The 23,560-nt window shown below is 42.6% G+C and overlaps 1 protein-coding gene across 1 annotated transcript in view; it reads left to right on the top strand.

Moving 5' to 3' along the window:
• The window catches only part of AKR1D1 (aldo-keto reductase family 1 member D1), a 35,779-nt gene extending 14,411 nt beyond the window's left edge, over nt 1–21,368 (top strand). Inside the window, exons 2-9 of the mRNA XM_074869474.1 lie at nt 2,229–2,396; nt 6,806–6,922; nt 11,308–11,385; nt 13,646–13,768; nt 15,521–15,630; nt 16,117–16,282; nt 17,059–17,141; nt 21,202–21,368. Coding sequence (XP_074725575.1) covers nt 2,229–2,396; nt 6,806–6,922; nt 11,308–11,385; nt 13,646–13,768; nt 15,521–15,630; nt 16,117–16,282; nt 17,059–17,141; nt 21,202–21,244 — 888 coding nt within the window. The 3' untranslated portion in view covers nt 21,245–21,368. The remainder of the gene's footprint in view (nt 1–2,228; nt 2,397–6,805; nt 6,923–11,307; nt 11,386–13,645; nt 13,769–15,520; nt 15,631–16,116; nt 16,283–17,058; nt 17,142–21,201) is intronic.
• The last annotated feature ends 2,192 nt before the right edge of the window (nt 21,369–23,560 follow it).

Genomic DNA, 23,560 nt, shown 5'->3' with positions numbered 1-23,560 from the left:
GTCACCCTGAGCTTTGCAACTGTGGATACAGCCTCGTGGAGCTCATTGCCAAGACAGAGGTATGAGGTTACTGTCATCAGTACCTGCAGGCTTGTAGTACTTGTGTCAGCTTTTTGCCTACTGCCTTTCTCAAATCCTTCCTTGCAGGTTCAGGCAGGGACAAAGTCGTGAGCATGTTGGAGACGGTCACTGCTCCATGCATCATGCTTCTGTAACGCTGCCTGACGTGCCCCGAGTGAAAACTAGCCATTGACTGCGCCTGAAAGGCTTTTAGCTGCTGTGGTCTTCATTACATCTTACTAACAACTAGGAAAGGGCCCTGGCAGGGGCTGAGCATGCCTTTGGGAGGCTCCCACAATGAAAGCAGCAAAGCATTCAAACAACTGTTTCATTGTCTCTCTCAGTTAAGCAGACAATATTGCATTGTCACTGCTCTAAATACTGTAGCGTGCCAAAATGTGCCATTTTCCCTCTCAGCCCTCACTCACGTCTATAATAAATAAGGGCAAGTGTAAGCAGCTTTGCATTTTAAGTAACCTTTAGGCACTGCATGCTGGAGCAGAGAGCCCCCCCTGAGCCTGAAGAGAAGTTGGTTCAGTCATGTCTGATAGCAGCCAGGCTGGACAGGACACTGAAGAGCGGACCAAACAGGCCAGGATACAGTCCCATTACCCCAGAATAATCTGCCACCAGTCTACAGCTCTGAGACTGAAAGGCAGAGGTTGACCCCTATGTGTCTTCAGCAGTCTGTCATAGATCTGTCTTCCATGAATGTGGAAGGGCAGACCAGTGTCCTTAGTCGCTGCAGCATCCTGTGGCAGCTATGAGTTTCACACCTTCCAGTTCAGCAGGTGGTGCAAGAGCAGCTGCTTATTTTATTGCAAACTTTTGGACAGCCAAGCCAGTGGCTGCTGTAAAAGGGCAGCTTGGAGGGAGACCGATTGCTGTGGTGAAAAGTGGTCCTTCCCAACAGCACCTATTGCCAATCCTGATTCTTGTCTTTCCTTGGCATCAGCAAAACCAACAAATTTGACATCCTCTCTTCATTTCCTGTCTCATTTCCAGATGTCTCTGTCATCTGTTTTCTTCATAGGAGAAGCAGCGTGGTCTTGGCCCTTCACTTGGAGGTCACAAAATTCACCTCTTGGCATTTGCTGCTGGCAGAGAGCAGCACAGGAGAGCAGGTTGATTCACCTTATTTCAGTTTTCCTTTAAGAGAACCAGATGTCCCTGTCACAGCAGAGCAATGCCTATGAAAAGGGTGAGAGAATAGCATTGCCATGTGTCACTGAGAGCCCTTGACCACCACCGTTTAGAGCTGCCCTCTCATTATACAAATTGTGGCAACAATAAGATGTTTTCAGTGTCATTTCAGTGATCAAATTATTTCAGTCTTATGTTTTTTGCTTGGTTTGGCCTACGTGTATTTTGCTTGCCACGTTGGCTAATGGAAAATATGACTGTTCTGAAAAAACAAACTTACTATGAAGTTCAGCAAAGATGGGTAAACGTAAGTGCAGCACCCAGTACAAAAATGCCACTTGGACTTATTAAGAGGTTTCTTGGGCTCATCTTAAACTGAAGCAGTAAGGTGTATATAAATGTACACTAAAGCATCTACTGGTTCTTAGCCACACGATAAAGCAGCTGTCCAGAACTGGGAACACCAGTAGACATTCCTGAGCTATCACCCTTTGGATTGTGGTACCACCAATGGTAAGTTGATTTGAGGAGAAAGAAGTCAAATCTGAGTTCCTGCTCTGCTGAAAGCTCTACTAGGCCATAAGGTATTCACACAACCTCTGATCAGGCAGGTGGTTGACCAGCTCTGCTCAACCAAAAAGTCCTCTTGAGTAAGGGACTTTATCAAACGGCTGTTGTAGGAAAGCTCTTGCTCTCTAGGTAAGAAATTCTGAAATAATTTTCATATGAAATACATTCAGTTCTACTTTCTGAGGACTCTAGTACTCTCTCTTTCCCAGACACATAGAGAATTTTTTGCTTTGCTCCTTTTTCCAGTCTAATTCCACATTCACAACAGTTTTGAAGAAAAGTGCACATCACATTTTTATTCAGAAGTTGAAAGAGAGGTGTCTGGGGAGGTAACGGATGGTTAGACGGAATGAACTCCAGCATGAACCTTATGCATATATCAGGGACTCCATAGCATTTCAGGAGAGGTGAGCAGAAGCCTGAAACCATGTTTTTTCTTTTTCTTCTCCCATTAGACTCCCAAAGGTTCCTGTTTGGAGTCGGTGAAGATTGCCATTGATACTGGTTACCGCCATATTGACGGTGCCTTTGTCTACTACAATGAGCATGAAGTGGGACAAGCCATCCGGGAGAAGATTGCTGAAGGAAGGATCAAGCGAGAAGACATTTTTTACTGTGGCAAGGTGAGAAGCTGCATTCAGATATTTACACTAAATCCAGGATTTCTGTGAATTGGCTTAAGAATGCCTGTAGTCAACATCGGGCATGCTTCCAGATCCAACATCCTTTATTTTTTTTCCTAGCATTACCATAATGCTGCAGAGCTTAATGAGCACTAGATTTGCTGCTAAGTGCAGGAATCACTGTTGTTCTCAGTTTAAAGCTTTGTTAGCAGTGGGAACCATGCAACATCCATTCTGCCTAGTATTGTAGGCACCAGCAAGTTTAAACCATTGCTACACTCAGCGGTGCTGCCTAAGCTGTTACTGTCCCACGTGTTACGCTGGCACACACATTTGTATACTCACTGAGCCTGATCTGGACAATGATCCTGCAAATGGGTTATTTTCTGTTAGAGCAATTCCCCGTACAGGTTTGCTGTTAGATTGCACAATGAAAGGGGTGGGAGCAAGCACGTGTATGCAAGTGTCTGTGTACAGGAGAACAGCAAGTGCTTACAGTGGTACTACTGCCAGAAAATTACTCATCAAGCTACACCCTTAGTTACTGTATCACCTGTCATTAAAAGGTTCTAGTATGATGAATCAACTCACTTGGAGAGAAGATGTCATCACAGTTCTGCTCTAGAGCAACGAGGCCAGAATAATGCATGAGCTAGTTAATGGTTTAAAGTCTTAGCTATAAGAGTTGATTCTCTCCTAGAATAATGAAATCCCTTGTCCGATAAAGTGTCTGACAAAAGCTGTTATAACTACGATGACTACATCCCAGGTATAAGAGAAAGAGCTCATTGCACATTGCAGAATAAAGATCAGATGGCCCCAGAAAATTCATGGTGCCTGTCCAGTTTCTAATGGAGATTATGGCCTCAAATTCCCCTTCCTGCAGTGCTTCTTTGAACATATCAGCTTAATATTTTCCCTTTCTCCTTTCCCAAATAAGACGTAATCCACAAAAGTTACTCAACAGCCTTGGAAATAAATACCATGGTTCCTAGAGTGAAAGATCCCATGGGATAAAAGGCCCACTTTACTGCAAGCAATATAGTTAAGCTCTATGATCTGGGAAAGTAAGCTTCGTATTGGGTAGTTTGCAGACCAAGTGGATTTCAGCAGCTATAGACCAATTTCCGAGTACAGCAATTTCCAATTTGTAAAGTATGCAACCCTTTTCCAAGTTCCCTGCTTGATTCTACTGGTAACAACCTTGCCATCCTGAGAAAAGCTTCACATCCTCAGCTTTTCCACCTTTATCAGGGTAGTCTCTCAGTCTCTCATATGCCAAATATGTTGATTTGGATCAGTCAAAATATTTTGTTTCAACTGTTTTACAGTTTCATTACTGCAAATTACCAGTAATATTTCAAATCAAAACCACAAAGTTGTGCCAAAAGGTTAGAACCAGATGTCCTAACAATTTTGAGTCTTTTAACTTTCTCAACTGCTTCCCCTGCAGTTTATTTTCCCATATAAACCTTTAGGTTCTGTGAAAGCACGTTTTGTTAAAATTTCCAAACTTACTTTATTTATTAAGCCTTTCTATATTAGGTTGTCTGATCTAATCACTAGATGATTTTCCTAGTTGATAATCACTACTTAAACATTGAGCCATCTGTGAAACTACATTTGACTTCTTGATTGTAAGTTCATTTGTTCCTTAAACTGCAGATCCTGCAAGCCACAGGGCTGCAACTCATAGTACCACAAGAGCCAGTGCCTGTAGTTCCAGCCTGCCTTGTGACCGTGAGATGGGACACACGTGGATTTATCTTTCTGTCGTGTCCTGTTTGTGCTTGACAAAACTTCAGGTGCTCAGGGTAATAGTTCATTAAGGCATCTCTGTAGTCTTTAAAGAATTCAGAGGCAGAAATTGAAAATATTCTGCAACCAATTCAATCCATCACAATCCAGGATTTTCACAGGTTTCACTGAACATTTTCACAGCAACTCTGAACTTCCCAGGAGGGGTGGGACTGGATGTCTCTTGCCTTATGAGCTTATGTATCTTTAGCTTTATGTACCTCACAAACTTATGTATCTTATGAACTACAGGCAAATATCAAGCTACCGCCATTAATTGGTAACTGACCGATATGAACTGTTGCATCTTCTGGGGGACATTGTGGATAGAGTACACCATTCTTGGAAGCAGTCTACACAACAAAATTTGGTTTTGTTTTCAGCCTTACTGACATCAGAAGTACTGGAAATTCCTAAAACCCTTCAGACTCAAGCCCTCATGCAAATCTTTCCTTAAACAAAGATGGTGCGGATTGAAGGCTGGTCCGTCAGCAGGTACTAACAAGAACAGCCCCACTGAGTGGCAGCATTACTGGAATAGTTACTTGGTGCAATTGGGCTGCATCTGCCAGTTGAAATCATCAGCACTTGCACTTGGCTCATGCTGCTGGCTGGCTGATCAGGCAGAGCAGCTCAGCATCCAGAAATTTTAGAGGTTTTATATCAACTGCCAACATCTCACTTGGCTTATATAGCAAGACCTTTTTGGTCTCCTCTTTCATCCCAGGATATTTCTTTCATTAAACTAGAAGTAACATTTCCAGGAAATGTGGTGTCCTGAAATGCCAAAGCCAGCTGGCAGCTTTGGCTGCTCAAATGTCTACATGGGTTCTACTTAGGTAGATAACACAATAACTTGAACAAATCATGAAAACAGTTATGAAACTCCTAAGTTTCCATGGCATCTATGTATTAACATAGTACAAACGTTTGCTATTTCTAAAGGCTGTTTGTTTAGAACCTCTGCAGTTTTTTAAAGGGAAGTATATTCACTGGCAAGTACTGAACTCAATAGCATGGAGCTAGAAAGGGTGCGCAGAAAAACTCCTTGTAAACTATCAACAGACTTCAGGTTACTAAATTTCTAAAACACAGTAACAAAACAAATTACACATGAAGGGTATACAGACTAATTTCCTTACCTATATTTAAGTCCAAAACAACATCTCATTTTACATGTAACATGCTTAAAAACCATCCAGATCAAAGGCTTTCAGGAAATCCCATGGAACAGCTTAAAACTCTGAGAGCAGGCCCTTGGTCCCTTTACTATAGTACACCTCAGCCTGTGTAACCACCATCTAGTGATCACAAACTCTTTCACCTTACAACATACAGCCTAGTATGAATTTCCAGGTGCCAAACCCTGTTTTGGTTTGTCAGTTTAGGGCAGTGTCAGATGTGCTGTCCTCAATAGAACTGAACTTCAAGACAATGTGTCCTTGCCTCTGCTGGCAGAACTGAGCGGAGAGTTATTCCCTGGGAAAACAATAATCTGGTTTAAAAAACCCAAACATCTAAAATATTTAAAAGTTACCCAGGCTATGTCCTTTGACACCTATAATCATCATCTTCTCCTGAAAATGGCAATTAAGTATTTTGTGTCTCAAGAATGAATTCATTCTATACCTTGGCATGCAGTGACTCCAGCTTTGGTGGCAGAACTGGCTAGACAATGACTATACCAACAAACTGAAGGTTTTTTCAGCCAATAAAGGTGCCAAAAAACTCAACATGACACCACATGTCAGTTTTGTGCATTGGAAAAAGATGATAAAATAGCCCAGCTCACTGTGTGAAAACAAATGGCACTTTAAACCTTCTGTTGTGTGTTAATTCTGGGTTTTGTCAATTTTAACTGCAGCAATCAGTTTACAAAGAGCTCTTGGTTACTAATTACCATGCTATGGTTTCATTCTTCTAGAGATTTGCATCATCAGGGTTCAGTTAGAGATAGTACTGAAAGCTAATCAACTAAGCACACTCCATAGCAACCTCAGGGCATAATCCCACAAGGAAGCAGTTGTGATTAAAGAGGTTGAAAGGCTGTGCTTTAACTAGTCACACCTGAATTACAGTAACTGAAAAATAATACATCTTCAGTAAGGACTGGGGCGTAAATTAAAACTTCCCTAGGTCAGGCAGTCACTCAGGCTCTGCGACCACAGGAGAAAACCAAAAGATTCTCTTTGTGACGGGTGCTTGGCTGTTCAATAGCTAACTCACATGATCTGAGCTTCTGCCTTCAAGCATAAAACTGACCACAGATTTCTTGTGGGAACAAAGTTTTCCAGTGAAAGCATATGCTTGGAAAGCTCGGAAAACAAAAGGAGTCTGCCTAAGTTCATTGAGCAAGAGTCTGCAATATACTCAACTCAGAAGAACCTTGTGATAAACAAATATGTAATGGCTTTACTGGGTCAGCACTGGGACAGGATAAGGCCCATCACCTTTGTCTTGCAGTGATGTAGACCACAATGTCTTTGCACTGTGCATAACAAGCTCCGTCAGAAGGACAAGAGTGTGTGTGTGGGTGGGGGGGGGCGGTGTCAGCTGGTGGATGATCACTGTTCCTCCTGACACCCAAAAAAGAGCTTATCTTGCCTCCTCAGCTGTGGAATACCTGCCACCCCCCAGAACTTGTGCGTCCTACGCTGGAGAAAACCCTGAAGATCCTGCAGCTGGACTACGTTGACCTCTACATTATTGAGTTGCCAATGGCTTTCAAGGTAAAAAGAAAAATTGCCCAAAAAAAGTGCGTGACTGTCTTGAAGCAAGGTCTTTATCAGCATCTTCCTTGCAGCTTCCAGTCCATGTTGAAAATAACACTTTGACCAGATGTTTGATATATACTGCATGCATACATTTCTGTGCATTACCCACACAAAGAGAGGCTTATAGGTGGTGTGAGAACAGTTACTGACAGCTGTAACATGGTGTGTCTCTGGAAGGACAGGTCTCCTAACTGGGGTTGAACACTTCCTAAGCTGAAGAATTACTGTAGCTGGAGCAGCACATGTCTTAATCCTCTCTGAGCCATGACGAGGGAGTCACTGGAGGAAAGTGGTTATACAAAGCAGCAAAGAGCTAGGGGCAAAGTTTGGAGGGGGAGAGGGAAAGGAAGAAAAGCCACCAAGCTGATTTCCTTACTCTGTCCCCAAAACCAAATAGCCTCAGTAGTATTAAAGCCACTGGGCAAATAGTTGGGTATGATCTTAATCTCCTTAACTTGAGTGCTCCTCTCAGACAGCCTCAGTAGATCACAGTGGGTTGTCCATCCCTCACTCTCAAATGTCTAAAAACCTTAAAGCCTGATATTCCTTCATACTGCTGGCTCTGCGCAACTTGTAGCCAAAACCTTTGAATACAAGGAGCTCACATTGGAGTTGCATGCCTCCCTTGCAACAAGCTCTTTCAAGTCCCCAGATTTTCTGTTTTCACAGCCAATTGTACCTTGCTTTACAATTTTCCTCTGCAAGTACAAGATGTAAAGGTAAATTAAATAATAGACTAGAAGAATGAGATTCAAAATGTATTTAAGTGGTTCTGAACCAATTAAATCCTTTTTCTTAGAGAATAGGGTCAGGCAATTGGCCAGTTAATTGTTTCTGCGGGATGTTTAAGCTCTAAAATGGCCTCTTTCTGCAAGGAAGGTAGTTCTCTGATTATTAAAATTATATTTTACTATGGACTCCAAACTGTCAGAAGCATCAGATAGGAAGCAATTTACCAATGAAGCAATCACCTTAGACCTGCAGTTCCTTTTTCCCCAAGGAAGCCATATCCCATTAAGACCTGTATAGGAGTAACTGGACTCAGATATTAAAACTTTATTTATACGGTCCCACGTATGGAATCCTTTTGGGTACATTTTTAAAAATTTCCCACCACTTGCAATTTCCTGTTTCCCTTTGCTTGTGTTTGTATTCTCTAGTAGTTCATTCTCCCACATAGTGAAGGTCATTGTCTCACAATATAAAGATATAGACAGCTGGCTTTAAAGTAATGTACATCTGACTCCCTGAGGCCTGTATCAACAATCTGAGTTGTTAAAGGAGTAGCAGTGCTGGAGATTCATTCATGTCCCCCTTGAGAGGAAAGAAAAAAAGAAGTCACTTTCTGCCTGAAAAGTATACATTTTTCTGTGCCAAATACAAAAAGAAAAAAACCCCACCCTTTTACAGTAGTAACATGTTTCCTTTCTTTGCTCCCTCTCTCACAAATAAACCCATCCTGCATGCGATGCTTGCCTTTGGTGAGGAGTATGCAGGTGTAATGCTAACAAATTCCTACTCTGCCCTAGTCCACAAACATTGGTGTTTTCCTGTCTCCCCAAAAGCCTTCTAGCAAAACTAGCGTCTGCTTGGAAATCAGTGAAGAACTTGAGACAAAGCTTATGGTCCCACTCCGAAACCAGTAGGAAACGTGCCCCTGCAGATGCCAGCGATGCAAGCTCTCATAGGGGCTTTTAGGTAGAGTAAGAGGATTCTAGTTGTGGAGAGCACCGCTCAGAGGAGGAAACCCCCACCACACCAGCACTTTTGGGTGTATCAAGAACGGCTGACATGTGAGGTGACATCATTCACTGACCTACCAACATTAGCCCGCACCTCCCTGTATTTTTGCCTCACACAGATTCCCCATTCAGGCCTTATGTCCCTCCTCCCTTTAGCCCAGCGGCAGTGCTCAGCCCCTTTACCCTAGCAAGGCTGATGACCAGCAGGAACAGGTCTCCTCCACCACATGCCCTCTGCCTGGGTAGCTCATACCCACTGGCAGGTTTTCTAGGATGGCTGATCCATCAGTAAGCAGCTACCTGTGCACTAAACGATCTCTAAATTCCTCCCAACTAAATTATTCTGTGATCTAGCAGGAAAGTAGGTATTTTAGCCTTACACTGTAAAAGTCTTATCCAAGTATCTTCTTGTCATTTTAAGAGAATAAATCAAAACAGACCAATACTCTCACTATTTGACTTCTTATTGCCTTCTGTTTATACAATGGGCATTCACAAGTTGTTAAAATTGCTCCCTTGAGAAAGCCCACTTGTCAAAGACCATTTTGTGAAAGCAATGGGATGTGCAGACCTGTCTTCCTGCATCTGTGTTGGTGAGGAAATTATTATAATGGGAGCAGGGCTTTTCCTCTCAGTGGTTACCAACTGCTGTGTTTTAAATATGCTTTTGGAGCTTCCAGACTTTGAACATGACGTGATACAATGTGATCCCTGCATGATGGCAGTGACTGCACAGTGTTGTCTCACTTATTTCAGTGCTCATACAGCAGCATGGTAGAAAGCCACCTTATATTCTAAGGTGCATGGCTATCTCCAAGAGAACTCCAAGAGAAGACAACAGCATTTGTGGGAATGACTGGTGCAGTGCAGTCCATGAGAACCCAAAGCCGAGAAGCGTGACCAACTTCTGAAAGACCTTTACAAAGACCCAGTAACCACCATCCTGTCACCATCAAACCCCTGCCTTTCCCCCAGCACTTTATCCCTCTTTATCCATCTGCAGACAGTTCTCCCATGCAGGAACTCCCTTGCATAAAAAGGTAGCTTGACAGAGAAAGTATTGCCTAAAGACTATTGAGCAGAGACAACTGTACTTTAACACCTTGTGCAGTTCCCTGGAGGCAGGGGGCACAAGGATTGATCCTTGTGAAAATCCACAATACCTGACACCATTTATCTCAGTCAAGATAAGTTTATCTTCAAACGCCATTCATCTTGACTTTGCTTTTCAGAACACAAGTGATAGAAATGGAGGAAAATGGGGGAGCGATGATAAATTAGCTAATGTAATTGCTGATTATTGACTACTATAAAAAAAAGCAATGTTGAACAGAAGTTAATGAATTAGAAATGGAACAGAGTAAAAAGGTCTTGAATTCAGACTCATCCCCTGAATTCAAAGAATTCCAGCTGCTATGCATTGAGCTTGCAGTCCTTGGAGAGCTTTCTGGGATATCATGGGTATGAATGGTTTGTTCCAAAATACCATGGGGTGGTTTTGTAAATAAGGCTTCTCCACCTCAAATTATGATGGCAAACACTTTGCCTTCTAATAGAAAAATGTACCCAACAGCCATCTACCTCCTTCTAGTCAAGATTATTTTTTTTAGCAAGACACAGCAACAAAGGCAACAAGTCATCTTTGTGGAATTCATTGAGGAAAACCAGCACATTTGGAGGAGACAGGCTTATGCCTCTAACTTAGACCTTGGCCTCTGAAATCTGAGACTGTGTTTTTACTTTTCCCATGAAATGCCTTGAATTTGAACTTCTTGACTGAGTTGGGAGGCGCCAGTTACTGATCATATTAGTCACAGCTGCTTGTTCCCAAGGAGTTACCATGTCAACATCTTGTACCCAGGCCTTTGAAATGTAGCAGTTTGCAGTCAGATCAAATGTCAAACATCACCGAAGGGTTTTTATGAAAAAAACTGAAATTACAATCAGACAAAAGGGAGGCAGGTGTCAATGCATTGCCTGCAACAGCAGTGAAATGACCAGCAAATAAGAGAAAGCTGTGCTCATGAGATATCAGCTCATAACTTATCTCTGAAGTCTTGTTTATGGGGTATAGAGGCAGGAAGAAAGAGTTCCTAGTGCCCAGAGAAAGGTGGATAAGGCACTTAAGAGGTTCATGGCCTGTACTATAGCTATGCACGTAGCCCTTTACTACTAGTAAGTATCTCTTGGAAATGGTTCCTCCAAAAGCTGGGACCTGGACTGAGCTGGTACTCTTCCCAGGTGCCTAGGACACATGCAGGATCAGGGGAAGGGCTGGGAAGAAAGGAGGGAAGAAATAGAAGAGAATACAGGTTGGTACCCTAACCCAGCCCTTTGGAAGGAGACCAGTCCTTTGGATGCCATAACGTAAAAGTCAACTCCTGAGTGTCCACTCGTGCAGTTCAGAAGTGTGTCCAAGGATGATCTAGCAGTGGAGGGTGTGGTAAGCCCAGAATGAATGACCTGTTGAACTTAGGGTGTTTCAGAAAGCTTTTGAATTTTTATTTGTTTGCTAGTAGAAACAGAGTCTGTAGAAATCTTTGCTCTGAGGAGTGAAAATTTTTCTTTAAAGCACAGAAGCGTGGTTTTGCTTTTCAGCCTGGAGAAGCAATCTACCCAAAAGATGAAAATGGAAAAATTATCTACCATGAGACAGACTTATGTGCCACTTGGGAGGTAAGCAAACACAACATCCATTCATATATGCTTTAAAAACACAGATCTTCATTCTGTTTTACTTGTGGCCTTCATAAACAAAGCTGAGGCATATTGACAGGGCAAATGGATCGAATTCTACTAGCTCCATGGATAAATTCTACTTGTCCCTAAGGATGTTGCATCTTGCCATCCCTTAATTATTTTTAGAACAAAATAAAACATTGTTGAAATATCTGACATCTACGTTCCTTCTTTCAGAGAGTGCACTCAACATTTGCTAGTTGAGGTATCTGTAGGTTTTTACTAATCTCTCCTCTTTATCAGATCTTTACAGCAGGAGAAAGTTGGAGCGCCAAGAAGTGACTGGATCCTCCTCAAAAAAAGGAGGCTTTTCGCCTTCAAGAAAAAACCGAATTTGCCCTAAAGGTCACCATAAAAAAAAAAAACAAAAAAAAACACCAAACCACAAAAAAACCACAAACACAAAAAAGCAACAACAAAAAAACCCCAAAACAAAACCCTTGCCATCAGAACAAGTCCACTCACTTTTACATTTAATTATCAGATGAGAATGCATCTGATAAGAAAACTTGAAGGGAAGCAGTATTTGCCTGAAAGATTGCATCCTAATTTTGTTTGTGATGCTCTCTAGTCCTATAGCCAGATGTCTCCTTAAGCCTACAGCCATCTGACTTCAGGATGTGTCAGGTGAGGCAGAAAGTAAGATTAGCAATCTCCTCACGTTCCTGCCTTTCGAAGCCTTGGACACTCTAATTCATGGCCAAAGCTGGTCAGTTCTCCTTCTGCATCAGGTCTGCTGCACAAGCATCACTAATTCAGCCCAGTTCACACCAAGAGAGAGAACATGGGCTGCTACACGCTCCACTTCATCTTTCGTCATCCAGATCTGGATAGTCATGTCCCAGTTTAGCTTTACGTAAGATGCAGCAGATAAACGTGGAGAATGGGTGAAATTCTGAGTGAAAGTTCAGAGTGGAAGACAGCCCAGGGCAGGCTTGGGCTTTCCCCTGGCAGCTGAGCCATCCAGGCTGGGTTTCAGGGGGAACACAGACTTCCACATTAGCTGTTTATGTTACCCTTGTCTTTGGCTGATGCAGTTCATTCCTCTCTTTCACAGGCTAGTTGCTCAAATGTTGAAAGCAACAGCTGTCCGAACACTGTTATGTTTTTATCATCAAGCTGGTGCTTAATTGTAAAGGATATATTGTAGCAGGTCACTCTCTTCAGCTAATAAGCCAAGAGAAAAATAGGTGGTGGTGAGTGCCTGCAAATAATAGCATCAATCTAAATAAAACTGGTTAAACTCAATCCAGATAATTTCACTCTCTCAGTATGGTGTTAACAGGCAAAAATGGCTCCAGATGACTATATTTGCTGACTTGTCACAGTGATACAAAGCATATGAGGCCAACTAGAGGTCATCAAATACATGGTGCCTCTTACCTCCCTGCTTTCAGCTCCTGTGAGACAGAAGGGAATAACAAAACCATCAGGAGGGGTATCCAGCTCCACTGTGGGGTCTGCTTTGCCTCAGACAGTCACTGAATCATTTGTGTGCAGAGTTTCTGGGAGCAAAGGGGAAGACCATAGGAAAGGCCTCTCTTTCCCCTTAACAACTCAGCAGATGAAGCTAATGAAGACCAGGGCATGTATTCATATCCAGTATTCATAAGGCTTTCTCAGCTATTAGGATTTGTCTGAAGTGCAGAATATCTAGAATTACTGTCTCCCCCCTTTTTAACTGCTTTATACCGTACTGAAGTTTTGTGATGTACCATACTGTGCTGTTTTTGTGATATGCCTTGCCAGATATTTAGGGGATTTCACTGGATGGAGACTTGTACAATCAAAAGGAATAAACTGACTTATCTGGAAAGCAATCTGTTTTGTTCACTCTCCCTTCTCCAGCTTTGAGGCGGTGCTAAAGCAGCATAAAGTAAGCGAAACTCTTTGAAAGCAGATGTCTGGCACTTAAGTATCTATATCTCAGATTAATCTTTCTGCTCTCCAGACAAATTTTACCCTCACAGGAGGTATAAAACATTAGGGTTTGGTCTGGAAAGTGGGTCTACACAGGAACGTAGTTTAGACTAGCGGGATGGCACCAGCTCTCATGCTAATACAGCTGTTAGTTCTGCTGCAGCAAAGGTTTTTCTGCAGTCTCAATAATGGACTGTCTTCTACCTATCTCTGAAACATATGCTCCAAGGAATCAAGCCAACACATGGGACTCCACTGGTCTTTGTTTTCTTTGCAGGCTATGGAAGCATGTAAAGATGCAGGCTTGGCAAAGTCTATTGGAGTATCCAATTTCAACCGCAGGCAGCTGGAGATGATTCTGAACAAGCCAGGACTTAAGTACAAACCCGTCAGTAACCAGGTATGACTGCAAGCTGAGGGCAGTGCCTGCCATGGTGTCCCTACCCTGTAGGGAACACAGAGGCAACATGTGGCCTAAGCCACCGCGTGCAGGAAGGTGACGTACGCTTTGCCATAGATGCTGCCCTCCATACTGTCACACTTCCATATCTAGCTTGAAAATATTACTCATCCTATCTAGGCTAAAGATAAATATTTGAAGGTGCTGGAACGATCACTCTTCTTAGTTCCTGCTCCAGGACTATAAAACTGGTGCCTCTGTGCTAAAGCTCTGTAACAAGGTTGAATGCTGAGTCAATGCAGATCTTAAATCTCTGCCATGTACCTTACTTCAAGTCCAAAAAATTCTGAAGAGAAATCATTCAGACCTAACTAGTCCTCAATTAAGCCATTTCTACCTAAGCTGACACCAAACCAAAACAACCCTACATATTGGGGATCCTGAATCACTCTAAGCTTCCCAAGACTGAAAGCCATTAGAAGGAACTCCTAAATTGCCTGTACTTGCTCTTTTGTGCCTTTCCTATAAGATGTCAGTAAGAGTTAGAGAAAAATCTAAATTAAAGAGGAGACTCCATTAAGTGACCTCCTTGAGCTGAACAAGCCAACGATGATGACAGGCATGTCTGAGTTAAATTACAGTACTGGGGCTCAGAGAAGTTGGTAAGTGGCAATGACCCATCTGAATGCCCAATACCTTTGACTCTGGCATTTGGCAGATCACTGCATTTCCTAGAAATCACTGGGAAGCTCTTCTGACTCATCTGGCACAAACAAATACCCACATTAGCAGTATCAGAGAAGAGGCCAGAGACCAACTGGGACCAACTTCCCACCCTCAGCACGTGGCCTGGAGAGCTGGGATTGACCTGGGGCAGAGCAGGGAGGCTGGCCATAGCCTTCATTTCTGTCTTCAGCCTGCAGGGAAAGACAGCCTGCGAGAGGAGGAAATTCCAGCACCCTTCACTCTATTAACATGCCCAGTGGGTGCAAAATGCAATTGCCATTTCTGGCATGCCCCTAAGACTGCACTGAGCATTGCTGCTGCTTCCTGGGGTTGAGGAAAACCAGGCAAAAGATTAAACCCAGCTTAGGGTAGCTAGCCAGCAAGCATAGATGTGCCAGCTAGCTTCAGACTACCTGCAAACAGTGGTTGTTCTGTCACCTTGTAGACATCCCTTTCCCAGAGACTGAGAACCCAGCCAGAAAATCCCTGCCTGTAAGGGAACAGTATTTGCAATGTGGGAGGGCAGAGCTTGTAACAAGGTCATTCCCATTATGGAGATGTCTCACCTTTTACATATCCCCCCCTCACCTTTCTATCTGGGACAGCTTATACCAACACTTCCCCTAAAAATAACATCACATTAGTCATCCTGAATGCAAGAGGCAGAGAAACAAAGGTCTGACCCACGTAAGATGGGTTACCTTCTCAGCCAACTTCTCTAGTGAGCTTCCCTCACCTTCATTCCCGCCACTTATTGCCACCTCTCCACTGGGGGCCAATAAACATACCCTGCTACCAAATTATAATCACAGATGTTGGTCTGCTATCCACCAAAAAAAAAAATATCATCACCCAACAATGTACAATTAGAACAGTAACCACAGATTGAATTTCCCTATTCCTTAACTTACATGTATCCTTTCCTGAAAACATCACCTGGTCTGTAGCCGTCACAAATATTGGGACACCATCTGCTTCTGTATCTGGTCCTGTTGATTAATCATTCTTTCTACATTATTTTTGTAGGTCGAATGCCATCCCTATTTCACCCAACCTAAACTCTTAGAATTTTGCAGACAACACGACATTGTTATTGTTGGGTACAGCCCACTGGGAACTTCAAGGGACGAAACCTGGTAAGTCCCCGTGTTACTTTCTAATAGAAGGACAATATCTAGGAAAAGAATAATAGTTCTCCACTGCTGGGTCTCTGTGCAAAATACCTTTGTCCCCATTTTTCAAAGTAGTTTTGAACTTCAGTGTCTAAATATTACTGTTGTGAATGTAAACTTGCAACACTCATGCTGCATGCTGTCATCCAGAAATGCCAAGTGTCCGTATAGGAGGTCACATTAGGTCTCCTCTAACAGAAAGTGAGTGTCTGTAACTGGGAATGTTGAAGCTTAGGTGAGGAAGTGGAAACTAAGTCAATGTTAGGACATGGCATAGGAAGTTGCCTTTGACAGCCTGCCAACATAAATGGCAAAGATTTTCCCCCATCTTTCACAGTAATTGTTTAAAAGGTGCAGTATTCTGTCCACAGACAAGTAGATGCCCCTATGTTTTGACATTAAAGAGAAGGAGGAATTTTTTTGTTTCTTTTTTTGCCAATTTTCTTCCAGGGTAAATGTGTCCTCCCCTCCTTTACTGAAGGATCCTGTGCTGAATGCCATTGGCAAAAAGTACAACAAGACAGCTGCACAGGTTGCTTTGCGTTTCAGCATCCAGCGAGGGGTGGTGGTCATCCCAAAAAGCTTCAATCCACAACGCATCAGAGAGAATTTCCAGGTAAATTCGTACTCCAGTGGTGCATGGATGAATTCACTTACATGGGCTTAGCCCTTTATAGAAGGCAATTCTCCCATTTCTTTCTGTAGACATAAGGCTTGACCAGTGTCAACTTTGCCACATTTAATGCTTTTTGTCTCCATCACTTAACGGTACCATGATATGACAATAATAGAGCAAAGTAGAAAGGAAATTTTGGTCTCGCTTAACCCTGTGGAGTAGCTAAAGTTCCAGATGGTGGTGTATCCCAGAGCAGCAGTTGCTACAGTGAGCAGTACAAGCAAGATGAAGTAATTCAGTAGGGCAGTAGCCCAAGGTTGCTGGATGTAGGTTATTCAGGAACAACTGCCTCTTCAGGTATAGGGCAGCTTTGTTAAGGAAGGGTTTCTGCATACAGGTGTGCCAGAAAGGCTTATAACCACACCACCAGAAAGCATCTGGCTTGACCACAACACCCAAATAAGGTGAAGAATTTGTTCCTGTGTCCCTTGCAGCACTCAGTAACCACACTGCTCCCTGCTTTCCCTGCCAATGTATTGCTTTCAAAGCTGGTGGTCCAGTACTTGCCAGACTACCTTTCTCTTCTCTCAAAAGAGTGTAAACAAATGTGACCATACTTATTCATGTCCTCAAGACTTTCCTATAAATGTAAGCAAGTATGAATTTGTGGGGGAGACAGTGGGGAGGAGGGGGGATTTTACTTCTGGAATCTGGAACATACGAATGTTGATTATGACAAGAAATGCTAACTTACGCCTAACATCTCCTTCCATTAGATCTTTGACTTCTCCCTCACTGAGAAAGAGATGAAAGAGATTGAAGCCCTGAACAAAAACGTTCGTTATGTGGAACTGTTAATGTAAGTCCAGGAGGAATCCTAGATCCTCACAAAACATTCCTGTCCTTTCAGAGGATTTAAAAAAAAAAAATGACTTCCTTTTAATATCTTTTTTTTTTTTAAACAACCTTATTTTAAGGTAAGGCTTAAATATGGGAGGTCTTTAATGCCTGAATATGCTTCTAGACCCATTGCAAATATAAGTGTGCAATACTTGTTTGCAGCTCAGATGTCAAAAGCCCACCTAGTAGAAAGTGACTGTATCTGGCTATTCCATCTCTGCTCCATCTCCTTAAATGCTTTCTGCTGTATGTTGTAATGGGGTTGTTTAGTCTGGAGAAGAGGAGGCTGAGGGGAGACCTCATCGCCCTCTACAGCTACCTGAAAGGAGGTTGCAGAGAGCTGGGGATGAGTCTCTTTAACCAAGTAATAAGCGATAGGACAAGAGGGAATGGCCTCAAGTTGCGCCAGGGAAGGTTTAGACTAGATATTAGGAAGCATTTCTTTACAGAACAGGTTGTTAGGCGTTGGAATGGGCTGCCCAGGGAGGTGGTGGAGTCCCCATCCCTGGAGGTGTTTAAGAGTAGGGTCAACATAGCACTGAAGGATATGGTGTAGTTGTGAACTGTCAGTGCTAGGTTAATGGTTGGACTAGATGATCTTCAAGGTCCTTTCCAACCTAGATGATTCTGTGATTCTGTGACAGTCTCAGCCACTGACAAGGTGTAGCATTGCTCCTGCCTGGATATCAGAGGTGAAACTCAAATAGTAGCACTTTCTTGTCTTTCCCCTCCTTCTCACCCTCACTTCCAGTGCTCAGCAAGCCATGTTGCTGCTCAAGTACAATGGCTTATGGATTGTAAACCTAGTGTTTCCAGAGGCAACTTGTCCTAAATTGCCATTTGGAAGCCTAAGAATTAAGAACACTGCTACATGAAACCACAGGGCTAATTTAGGGAGAGCTCTGCTCCTTCTTGCTTAATACTTTGGTCAGAACATCAAAATTTGCCTACCCAACTTTCTCATAAAAGATGACACCTCTTAGTGACCACAAGTGGTCAGAAACCTTGTTTTGGCCTTTCCTCCTACGCTGTCTTCATCAGTTTCCCTCTTCTGCTTCCATCTTGAGTTGTACCTTCTTATATGGAAAGCAGAAAACCATGCAGCTTGTTTGACTGCTAGACCACTTCATAATTATCTCTTCTGAGAACTAACAAGGCTTGGTCTCTTGCTGCTTGTGATCTAAAGCTTTCCACCCAATGTAGCTTTGCTTCACCTGAAGGCTGCACTACCCCAGAAGGCTCAGACTGACCCAGTATCTCCTCTTCCAGAGAATGAGGCCATTTGTTTTTCTTTCAGCTCAAGAGCATCTACAGTTTATGGCCAAACTTTAGCTTTCCCCATTTCAGGGCACTCAATGTGTAGCCAAATGCTAGAGGTTAATTTCCATGCATTTCTCTTGTTAGCTTGGATTATCTATGTCTTGCCAAACTGTAGTGTGCTCAAGCACTAAAAATAATGAGAAGCTGGATAGCAGCATTAATAGCACTCCAAAACTTTGACCATTGCTCAAAAGGTGGGAGGAATGTTGCAAAGAAACAAATAAACCACTTACTGTGCTGCATAAATATGCTAGGAAATATGAACTAAGTTAAAAGCATCATAATGAAGTTCATCTTTCACATTTAAGCTCAGCCAGGTGCTCTGAAGCTTCAGTTTCTTAAAACTTAAAATAGGCTTCCATCAGTCAGTAGCACTTAGTTTCAGAAGGCTTCTCACAAGTGGCCTAGCAGATTCTTATGTGTGTTTTGGTATTTGAAATTGGGTTTTCATATCTAAGTTCAGCAATAATATCATTTAAACTTTTAGTGAGCGTATACACAAAACGTAACCTTGGTGCAAATGCAAGAGCCTTTTCCAGAAGCAAAGTTAAAGGATGCAAATGCCCACAGGAGAACTTTTAAGCCACCAATCCAAAACCTAATAAACTAAATGCTTTGCTTTATTATACTAAATTTGGTTACAGGAGGCCACTGAGAAAAAGGAAAACATGATGCATAGGATGGACATTGCCAGGTCTGTTTTTCACAGGAGTGCCACGTTTGGGGAAAATGCTTAAATACAGTCTGACCTCAGCTGTGAAAAATGCCTTCTCAGAAAAGTGATGTTGCCATGTAAGGAGCAGCTAAACATGTATCTTCCTACTATGTGTTCTTACACTGAAGTGTCTGGAATTGACACTGCAAAGATGAGCTACCAGCGTAGAGATTTCTTAATTCATCCAGCAATATGTATCTGAAAAAGTCAAACCATCATACAGAAAGACTTTGGTTAGTCAACTTTGTGCAAAACCTTCAACTGCTGTGATGCAAATGCCAGCAGGAATGGAGAAAGCCAGGTTTCCTCTGGCTCTTCCAGTTATCAGCTACCACGAGTACTGTGTGCAAGTCTGTTGTTTTAATGGTGTGAGTAAGCCCATAGGAACAGGATATTACAATTAGTGGAATGAGTTAGCAAGTTAAGCATCTGAGCAGAAAATGGACATTTTGTAAAAATACAAGTACTTCAGGAAATGTCAGTCTGAAATGGTTTCTTCTCACCTTGGAGAAATCTCTAAGTATTGTGTTGGGCAAGTTTACATTAATCTTTCTGCTTGATTTACCTTGTGCTCTCAGTCTCTGCTATGGATATTCTTCCTTACCAGTTATTCCAACCTGCATTGACTCCTCTGAGTGAATCATTTTCACTCAAAAGACTCAGACCTTTGAACATGTGAGATCTGATTAGCAAACTTCATAGATGGAAAGTAGAGATTATGACACTGGCAACTCAGACATAGTCAAATTATACTGAAACCAAACAAGCCAAAGTGTTGTGGCTTGTTTTTTTTTTGAACCAACTCAATCTGTTAATGTTTAAACACTTCAGCTTGGCTGAATATTGGAGTGAAATGTTTTGACACAACCAATTCAAAATGTTTGATGCCTTCCAGTTAGTTAACTTCAATATTGTGAAATATATCCTTCCCAAACTGGAACGATTCACAGCTGGGATAAATGCCAGTATTTGTTGTGCTCTGCTGTAAGGCAAGATATCCAGCTGCCATGGTGCACCTGAGAATGCTCATCAGAAATTTTTGTCTTTGCTAATGGAAAGTGTTTGTCAAGCCAGGGCTTGTGGTTTAGCATCATCTTCTCAAACAAATAAACAAGAAAACCCACAACAAAACTCAACTACCTCTCTCTCAAACCTGCCAATGATGAGCAAACACAGTGTTATTTTTCCACCTGCAGTTGACCCTGGGAATTTTCTTCTTGCCTTTTGTAAGAATCCTGGATTGTGCATCTTCCCTGAGCATGCAGTTTTTTAAAATGAAGCCTGAGGCACCTCTACCTTTGGTAGTATGCAGTCATGAACATCCCTTTCTCCACTGAACTGGGTTGCCCCAAAGCTTCTTTGTAAATTCTCTGCCACTTGTGCTATTAACCTGGCAGAGCATCTATGTCTAGGCTGAGCTAGAGGACAGACAGACCCAGTCTAGATAGGGCAGCCACTTGGACAAAGCACCATACCAGACCCAGACCTGTTCATGCCAGCTCTAAATGCATAAGCCAAAGTAGTAGTCTGGTGTCTCCACCTCTTCTTCAGATATATCCCTTATTTTTGAGGGTCTTTCTAGACACCTGAACAAAGAAGTCTTCCCCTTCCACAACACACAGATAGTGGAGCCATCCCCCTTCCCTACAACACTTCTACTAACCTGAGTTAAATCCACTGACTTAAATAGCGAGAATATCTGACATCCAAACTCTTGTTGGTTTTTGTTTCCCATCTGTCCTTAAGGTCTGTAGGCCTGAAAAATTGTCCTTCACTGTCCTCTCCTTAAATGTACAGGCTTGTTTCCAACTCTGCAGGGAAGATTATTCCGAGCAGACAGCTTCTGAATAAGCAGAAGACCCTTCCATGAAGGCCACCTGTATATTACAAGGAAGAGGTTTGCTAGGCACGGGACAACTGCATCAGTGATGTGATATCCTGCTTGACCCAAGAAGCTCACTTGTTCAATCTGACCTATCCACAGGTGGCGTGACCATCCAGAGTATCCCTTCAACGATGAATACTGAAAACAAGGTGTGTCCGGGCAGGTTCCTAACTTGGTGCTGTTAGGCTTTGCTGAAAGAGACCCAACGTTTGGTGCTTTGACTTCACGGGAGACTGTTCAAATCAGCATTAAAAACATTACATTTACTTCCTCTGGTCTTGTCAATCTCTTATTGCTACTGAAGAGCAAATCTATTTAACCTATTGAATCTCTGGTTTTGGCTTAGGAGGCTTTAACTCTGAGCAATGAAGCTTCACAACTGACAGATTTCTCTTGAAAACAGGCTCACTAGTTCAAGCCAAATCATTGTCACTCAATGGCACATTCTTCACTGAATTTGAAACAAGAAGTTCTGCTTGTTACATGTGAAGCGGTATCTTGTTTCACAGCTCAAGTGAGAGAAAGTTAGGAGTGGGGAGCTAATTGGATTGGAGATATATATATATGCACATATGTATATTGATATATAGATTCACTGCTTCATGCAGTGAAGCCTGTTTCACTCTGACCAGAGTATTCTTCAGCTGCATACATTAGCTGCATTCCGTAGGTACACCCCAGCTAGCTTCACATGCAACTAGTTCAAGCCCTAAAGCATTATAAGCATGTTCATATCCCTCCCTGCCCAACCCCCAGCTCAGGATTGCATCTGTATTTTAGCTGCTATACAAGGATGGTATTGCATAGCATTGCTTATGCAGTCTGGAGCCATCCTGGAGGTAGCACTAGTGAGAACTTAAGAGTTAAAAAATCCCTTATATTAAAAATCCTTTAAACTTCTTTCCTGCTCCACAAACTGATACTGACCCAAGAAGATTTCTGTTCATTTCAAAATTCTTACAGTCTTTTGTATAAACTCCTGACCAAGACAATACTGAATTAGGAAGCTAAGTTTTAAAGGAAGAGAAAGTTATATTTTGTTAAATAACACTTTCTACTGTACTTTGAGACTAGAGAACACTGGCAGGTTCAAGAAAGAGTAGGAATCAGGCAGAAGGAGCTGGGCTGAAGCCTGGACATTTTCTTCAACCTGTCCTCAGGTCTCTGAAACATGGAGACAGAAGCATGACACAAGAGTAAGGAAGACTACCTCCTTCAGTGTGAATTTCTTATTCAGACCACCTGTTTGCTCAACAAGTTTTGCAGCCTATAGGTGCATCAGCCTATACCCACATCTGCAGAAGGCTACTTTCCCTCCCTCCTGTGCCCAAGCACTCCTGCCACAGAGAGGGTACACTAGAGAGGTACTGGAGAAGAAACTAAACCATACACAGGGAGTACTTTATGTACTAAACTGTGCATACTGCCATTGAAAAATGGTTCATACATAATCTTCAGTTTATAGCATTTGCTTTTATTTATTACAATTGCTATTTATTACCCCTAGAGTGACTGGAACAGGAAAATGCCAGAGTCTACGATTCATGGAGAGACTTCTGTTGGGTCAGGGTGTGCTCCTCAGAGCTGAGGCAAAGAGGTACAGCGGTAACCATTTCACAGGAGGAACAGGCAAGGCTCCCAAATGGGTCTAGTGCCAACGCATCCCTGGATGAGCTCAGTGGGCACCATGAGAGAAGTCAGGCCCCTTCACCGGGGGTGGCCTTCACATAGAATTTATAAATCCATTTATAAATGTATGTCAACAAAGGAGCATTCTTCTTGCTGGAGGCTACCCAAGGGCAATTGCCATTTTATTCCATTGCCCACTTAGACCAGAGTAGGAAATAAAAAGGTGAGGGAGATATAGCTGAGGAGGAAGATGACACATTAGAAAACCGCTGGTGTAGATCTAAGGACAATCCCAAGGTCAGGTGGAACTCTGCTCCCAGGGTTGGTCAGAACCACTATCACAGCCCTGCTTTGCCCCTTTGCAAACAGCTGATGTCCTGGCCAAAAACCTGAACAAAATCCAGATCTAAATTCAAGTGCCAGAGGAGACCAGTTACCACCATACTCAACGTGTTATTCCAGTTGCTTCATAAGTACCAGCCTTAAATAGAGCTATCAGGGCTCAACTGCTTAACAGTAGCACCGTACAAATTTTTGCACTGTAACTTGACCAGGTGCAGGTCTCCAGCCTTTGCCAACATTCAAGACAGGTTTGGCAAAGCTCTTGTTTTCTACACTGCAAATGTCAACTAATGCTCAGCTTAAATGTTCACACCAGACCCTTCACAGCTATCTGCTCTTTCTAGACATGTCTCCCAGAGGTTAGGCAGTGCCTGAGGTTCTAATAAATTAGGTGACCTTGTATGTGTGAGTACGAAAGACAATATACTGAAGTCTCTCTAACAGGAAATACCCTATTAATCAAGCCTTCAATCTGTACTGAGTTAAC

The sequence above is a fragment of the Strix uralensis genome, chromosome 5 (genome assembly GCF_047716275.1).
Source record: "Strix uralensis isolate ZFMK-TIS-50842 chromosome 5, bStrUra1, whole genome shotgun sequence".
Classification (NCBI taxonomy): Eukaryota; Metazoa; Chordata; class Aves; order Strigiformes; family Strigidae; genus Strix; species Strix uralensis.
Note: the sequence above shows the minus strand (reverse complement) of the source record. Positions and strands in the feature narration are given on the sequence as shown.